Raw genomic sequence first — 7,500 nt, 5'->3', positions numbered from 1 at the left:
CCGGCCGGGATTCGAACACTTAACCTTCCGCTTGAGAGGCCGGCGTCTTATCCACTCGGCCATGGCGCTCGTCTAGTTCGTTTTCAAAATGTTGCCACTGCCCATAGGCACACATAACGAGTAGTTTAAGCTTGCAACCTGTCGAGCAGCAAGCTAGGTTACCTGTCTGTTGGGGAAAGCAGCAAACTGCTTGACCATAATCTCTCGCAGCATGTCCGGATCGTGGATGACAATAGATGGTTGTTTGGCTCGATAGACTCTGTGACAAGAACACGTTGTATTACACGAAAGTCTTTAATTACTTAGTACAATTAGGTACATCTGAATGAGTCCAATTAGTACTTGCTCAGCAGGCAACACACCAGCAACAGAGTGTTGCTTATCAGAAAGTAAACAGACATGAACTTAAAAGTACAAGAAAGAAAGAAAGAAAGAAAGAAAGAAAGAAAGAAAAGAATGAACGAAAGAAAGAAAGAAGCATGGACATAAAGAAAAGGAAAGACAGTGAGAAAGACAAACAGAAAGAAAAGACACAAACAAATAAACAAATAAACAAAGAAAGTATTGATTTGTTTACAAACGAAATGAAGACATTGCTTCAATAACTTGTTTGTAACTTACCCGTACACTTTGCCGTACTCCTTTTCCCATTCCTTAAAGCAGGCATGGAAACCCTGACAACCAGTCCATAAATCAATTAATCAAATTGTTAATATTATGTGAAGACTCGACATACAAAATACCATAGGGGGGGGGGGGGGGGATTTTAATAACTTTTCTTTGTTCTTGTATTTGTGTTTGTTGTCTTTTTTATTTTTTTTATTTTTTTTACTTGATATTATAAATTTGTGTTGCACTGCAATCCTCGTATGTAACCTGTTATGGGTTTTATATGTTTTTAACTGCTAAATTAAAAAAAAAAGTCCATTGTTCGTAAACCTGATAAGCTGGTCTGTTGGTGCATCCATTCGCATGGGTGTGTGTGTGAGTATTGGTTTGTGCTTACATTTCGGGTGTGTGCATATCGGTGTGAGCGTATGAGCGTTTGCGTAAGCGTTTGTACAGCGCAGTTGTGTGCTTTTCTCTGCGCTTGCTTCCAGTAATTACACAGACGTAAAGCGAGAAACACACACACACACAGACACACACACACACACACACACACACACACACACACACACACACACACACACACACACACACACACACACACACACACAAGCACACACACAAACACACACACCCACACTCACACAAAAAAACACCACACACACACAGCAATACACACACACACATACACACACACACACACACACACACACATACACACACACATACTCACACACACACACACACACACCTTTTTGGTCATCTGGCCCATGTTGCCGATGATGAACCTGGGTTCAGGCCCCTTCAGTCCCATCTTCTCGAGCACCTTGAAAGTCTGGCTTGACTTCCTGTCCCACACACCAATCATATCCTTGTTATGGTCATACATATTAAGATGAATCAGCTCATTTAATACGGTATTGTATTGTTATATGTATTACAATATTGTTAACAACGCACTGAGCAATGGTTAGTTTCAATAGGTGCGCCTGTTAATACAATTACCATATCAATTTTTTTTTTTTTTTTTAAATCGGTGGTAAATATATATATATAAGTGTGTGTTTTATGTGCCTCTTTTTAATGTTCTTGTAATTCTTATTTCGATGTGTATTTTCTAATCGATCACAGGCAGATTAGACGTGTCGAAGACACTTTTCCGTATTAATGTATTCATTTTGATGGACAATAAAGTATTGTTATTGAAACAATAATGACGAGAGAGAAAATGAGAAGGTTTTGGATGGAAAAGCATGGCACGATTTCAAGGCAATGAAGACAAAGAAACAGAAGAACAGAAAGCAAGACAAAGAAGAAAACAGAAGAAAGCGAAGAGGAAAGGACTTGAAAAAATGAAACAAGGCGCAATTTCAATTCACGAAGTCAAACAAGAGGACAGGGAGAAAGGGAAGTGGGTGGAAGATGTAAACAGAAGAAGAAACGCGATGTCAAGACGATGAGGATAACAAAAGGAAAAGGCGAATGAAAAGCACGAGGAAAAGGAAAACCTGGACAGAAAGAAACAAGGCGCGATGTCAAGATGATGAGGATAAAAAAAGCAAAAGGCGAAAAAAAAGCACAAAGAAAGGGAAAACAGGGACAGAACGAAGAGAGTTAAGACGAAGAAACAAGGCGCGATGTCAAGATGATGAGGATAAAAAAAGGAAAAGGCGAATGAAAAGCACGAGGAAGATGAAAACAGAGACATCTAAGAGGAAGAGCGTTAAGAAAACACACACACACAGACAACATGGCGTGATGTCAAGATGACGAGGACACAAAAGGAAACGGGAAATGAAAAGCACAAGGAAGAGGAAAACAGTGACAGAATGAAGTAGAAACAGAGCGCGATGTCAAGATGATAAAGACAATCAAAAAGATAAGGAGAATGGGTAACAAGATAAAATCGAGACAGCAGGAAGAGCATTTAGAAGACAAGAAACAAAACATGGTGCGATTTCAAAACGATGAGGACAAACAAAAGATAAACGAGAAGGGGAAGCAAGGGGAAGATGACAACATAGAGAGGAGGAAGACAAAAACATGGTGCGATTCCAACACGTCGAGGACAAACACGAGGAAAGAAGAGGGCGGGAAGGAGGGGGAAGGGGAGGAGAGAGATTGGAGACAGAAAAAGATGGCAGAGGATAGTTCTGAGCAGGCGGGAAAAGAAATTGATGGGGGGAGGAGAAGTGAGAGGACATGATTAACGGACAGGGTTAAGCAAATTACAGTTAAGCACATTGATACAGAGAACAAAATATTGTATTGCAAGTTTGCTGAGGAATCATGACGAAGAAGATGACGATGATGATGAGCTTGATAACACTGATGAGCTTGATAATACTGCCACTGCTGCTGCTACTGCTTCTGATGGTGCTGCTGCTTCTGCTGCTGCTGCTGCTGCTCAGTGCTGCTGCTGCTGCTGCTGCTGCTGCTGCTGATGATGATGATTATGATGACGAAAATAATGATGGGGATGATGCAGTTGACGACGACGACGACGACGACGGTGATGATGATGACAACATGATGACCATAAGCATAAGGAAGATGAGCGAGAAAAGGAGGAGAAGAAGTGAAATGATGATGACGGCGTTAATGATCGTGATCATGCTATGAATGAGAAACGACGATGCCCTAAGACAACGCCCGCCATTACCTAGATAATAAAGATAGCAATGTTTAAACGCTGTTACTGACCAGAACCAAATAATGGCAAGGGTGACCACACCAAGTAGCAGGGTCCATGTTATAGAAATCCACCCGCTGGTTTCCATAGTTACTGAAACAAGTTAATGTGTTGTTGTTGTTGTTGTTGTTGTTAAATCGGTGGTAACTTTGGATAGTATATTCCCTGTCTCTGCCTTTCTCTTGTCCAAACATTAACGCACACACACGCATACAAATACACACACGCAGATACCCCCCCCCCAATACACCCCCACACACACACATACATAGGCACACAGTCGGACACGCACACACACATGCCACACACACACCTGGCACACATACACACACAAGCACACACACACACACATACACACACACGCACACACACACACACACACAAACACACACACCCACACCTCACACTCACACACATACACTCAATCACGCTTGTCATTGTCTAGTGTGCACTGCCGTCATTTTCTCGTAATGGTATTTCGGCTCGTAGCTCGTAGCACATCTACACTAGCCTATACACGAAATGAAAACGATGAGAATAGTGACAACATACGCACAAAAACAGTTTCCGCGACGCAGTAAGCAATGGATGATATTATGCAGCAACACAGATAACACAGTTTTACACAACACAGGAAATTGTATCTGGTAAATACAACACACTTCACACTCACCCTGCTTGCGTACTGTTGTCTTCCTTTCAAAAAATATGTTCTCCACACAAACAAAGATATAAACGCACACTGAAGCTTGGCGTGTCCTACAGTGCAGCGACTTTGCTGCTTATGGCACAACTCGAGATAACGTGTGGTTCAAATGTCCTCTTATTTGCACAGTGTTTCATATCAGTGGTGCAATAGCCAGGGAGATAGGGAGCGAGTTTTAGCGTCAACTAAGGTGACTCGAGTCGAACCGGAGGTCGCAAAAACTCGGTCCGGTACGACTGGAGTGACGTCACCGGTTAACCAACTTTCAAGCTTGCTTCCTGCGTAGGGTCTCTCCAGTTCCAAGATGGCTGCCAAGGCGAGGTGAGAAACTTCTGCAAATATTTTTTGACAAAGTTACGGATTGTGAGAAGACATTTGTTGTAAATCACTTAGCCTTTCAAAAATTAAGGATACTGGGTTGGATACTGTCTTGGTTTTAATGCATTTTATTTTAGCAGTGATGTTTATTTTGGGAAGAAATGAGGTCAACAGGAGTTTGGGTGCGATTTCGGCTCAAATGTACTTTAGCGCCCTGAACTTTTACCCGGCTGTTTTGCGCTCGATTTTCACGCTCACTTCTTCATTGACGTTCGAATCGGCATTACATTCACATCAACAATAAAACAGTACTGCTTGTTCATCATCGTCGTCCATCAACTCTCCACAACAGTAAATCCGTAACGCGCTTGTCGCCATCTTGTTGCAAGGGACGCGACTGGACACAACCCAACAGCGTTTCAGCGAAGAAAAAAACCAGACATGCGCAGTGACCCTACCGTAGCTCAACCCTGTTCCTCGCGAAAACTCGCTCAACGAGACACGCGAGATACTGGCAGAGAGAAAGAGAGAGAGAGAGAGAGAGAGAGAGAGAGAGAGAGAGAGAGACAGACAGAGAGACAGAGACAGAGACAGAGACAGACAGACAGACAGACAACATCGTCAAGGAGTCAACGCACACTGAAGCTTGGCGTGTCCTACAGTGCAGCGACTTCGCTCCTTCTAAGGTACAACTCGAGATAAAGTGGGGTTCAACTGACCTCTAGTTCGGACAGTGTTTCATATCAGTGTTGCAATAGCCCGGACGATAACAGACACGCGAGATACTGGCAGAGAGCGAGAGAGATAGAGAGAGAGAGAGAGAGAGAGAGAGAGAGAGAGAGAGCGCAAGGTGGAGAGCGAGAGAGAGAGAGAGAGAGAGCGAGAGAGAGAGAGAGAGAGAGAGAGAGAGAGAGAGAGAGAGAGAGAGAGAGACTAGAATGTAAATCATTACGACGAAGGAATGTTGCGCGCAAGCAGTCGACGCATTTTTGTGGACGCCCGCTCGAAAACATAGGCGCAGGGTGACAGACACAAACAAATGTACAAGAAAAATGTTCATTCAAAATGAACAGCGTCGATGCAATGTCCACCAAAGATTTATTTTGGGAAGTGTTAAAGGTTAGGGTCAAAAGTTAATGAATTGCATGTTGTGCTGGATATATAAATTGTTTATTTCAGTCAATGCTTGCTATGAATTGATCAAACAGCCACAAGAAAAAAAACACTTTTTAATTAAAAAATAGAGCTTGTTTGAAACAGGTAGAAAGGAAGAGTTGATATTGCAATATCTGTACGTGGGAATGTGGTGAAAAAGAGTGCTAAAAGTAGTAAGTCAGTCTCAGATCCATTTCAAATATTTATTGCAGAAAAACAAAATACAAATTACAAAAAAACACAGAACCATTACCAGGTGTCATAGGAATGTTTGAAAACAATAGTTTTAATTTTACACTGTAAATACAGGAATCAGAATTAAACACCTCAAATTGGCACATGCATAATGAATCACCTGGAATTGCAACAGGGAGATACTGAAGTAATTGGAAACAAACATCTGAAATTGACAGAGAAACATTTTTAGCACGAAGCATCCGCAGGAGGATGCACTAACAATTACATAGTGCCACAAAATGTGTACGGACATTTCACAACCGTGCATTATTAGCACAGAACACATACATGGGGGCGCACAAAACATTATTGTGACAATAATTTACACGAAATATTTCACATAAGTACATTTTTCAGCATGGTGCATCTACAGGAGGGTGCTCCAACAATGATGCATAGTGCCAACATTTAGCGCAAACTTTTCACAACAGTGCATTATTACCACAAAGAGCATACAGCGATTATATAGTAGCAAGTTCAAATGTTAACAGCACAGCACCAAGTTTTGCATAAGTGCACAACAGCACTGACCATTTCACAAAAGTGCATAACAGCTGTGACAATTTTACAAAAGTGCATTGACCATTTCAGGCAGATGGCTAACATGCAGATTTCGCTTTTGTCTGTCTTTCTTTGAAAAGTAGGCATGTTCAAGATCGATGAAGTCATGAGCAATTGGGTTAGATGACAGAAAAGATTCAAAAACGTCAGATTCAGTTAGATGACAGAAAAGATTCAAAAACGTCAGATTCAGTGTTTTGGGCACTGTTGAACAGGAACATTCTCTCCTGTTCAACAAATGTGGGTTCAATTCAAAAGCAACATTGTCACAGATAGGCTAGTGTTACATTTCTGTAAAGTTTCAAAAACATCTTCCATGTTTTGGTTACTGTTGAACAGAGGCATATTTTCCTGTTCAAAAAAGTCTGACACAAATTTTCGTAGTTGTGGGTTAAGGTTCGATCTATACCGTCATTCAAACGAGTCGTAGAACCGTCATTGTCACAGATAGTGTTACATTTCTGTTTTACATTCAAACGAGTCGTAGAAGTAGTAGTACATTTGCGTTTGGTTGTTTTTTCTTTTAGATTCCTGTCACTCATACTAGCAGACGGTATTGATTGAGGTACATAAATCTGTTGATGTACAGGGATGACTTGTTTGTAATGAATCCTTGTTTCCTCCACATTGAGTTTGCATTGCAGTTGGACAGAAATGAACAGGTGTTAATTGATAAACACATTGATAATGGCTTTTGAGAAAATCAATCAATTCTGCAAAGGAATTAACTTGATGACATCAAAACTGCAGCGCCATTTGAAGAATGGTTACCATTTCTGTTTCTTTGATGGGAATCAAACAAATAAAAGCATTGACTATCCAAGTTACCATGAATGGCAATAGTTGACTCCTGAAAAGTAGCAAGGATATAATTTGAGACGATAAACGCCTGATGCAATCCCTCCTCAAGGTCAGTCAACTCAAAACCTTCATTATTCGCAACATCAGTAGGCAACACAGCGGGATTCGTATGTCCAGAAATCATGTCGAAAAAATATTCCATTTCAAAAGCATGTCCAACCACAGTTGTTGGCAAGTGTTCGTGTCCGAGGTAGCCTTCAGTGTGTGTATATGTATTCATGTGACAGAGAGCGTGACCTCATTCTTCAATCCTCTCTCTCTCTTCTTTCTCATTCGAACGCACACACGCAAGAACGTATCCTACGCACGCATGCACGCGCACGCACACACACACACACACACACACACACACACACACACA

General features: G+C 41.5%; 1 protein-coding gene across 1 annotated transcript in view; it reads right to left on the bottom strand.

The window, feature by feature from the left end:
- LOC138969023 (cytochrome P450 3A5-like) overlaps positions 1–4,145 on the bottom strand; it is a 21,399-nt gene extending 17,254 nt beyond the window's left edge. Inside the window, exons 1-5 of the mRNA XM_070341715.1 lie at positions 3,975–4,145; positions 3,313–3,394; positions 1,361–1,457; positions 622–674; positions 163–259 (exon numbers count right to left, since the gene is read on the bottom strand). Coding sequence (XP_070197816.1) covers positions 163–259; positions 622–674; positions 1,361–1,457; positions 3,313–3,389 — 324 coding nt within the window. The 5' untranslated portion in view covers positions 3,390–3,394; positions 3,975–4,145. The remainder of the gene's footprint in view (positions 1–162; positions 260–621; positions 675–1,360; positions 1,458–3,312; positions 3,395–3,974) is intronic.
- Between the last annotated feature and the right edge of the window lie 3,355 nt (positions 4,146–7,500).

This window comes from Littorina saxatilis, linkage group LG6 (assembly GCF_037325665.1).
Source record: "Littorina saxatilis isolate snail1 linkage group LG6, US_GU_Lsax_2.0, whole genome shotgun sequence".
Lineage (NCBI taxonomy): Eukaryota > Metazoa > Mollusca > Gastropoda > Littorinimorpha > Littorinidae > Littorina > Littorina saxatilis.
This window is presented reverse-complemented; position numbering and strand designations above follow the sequence as displayed.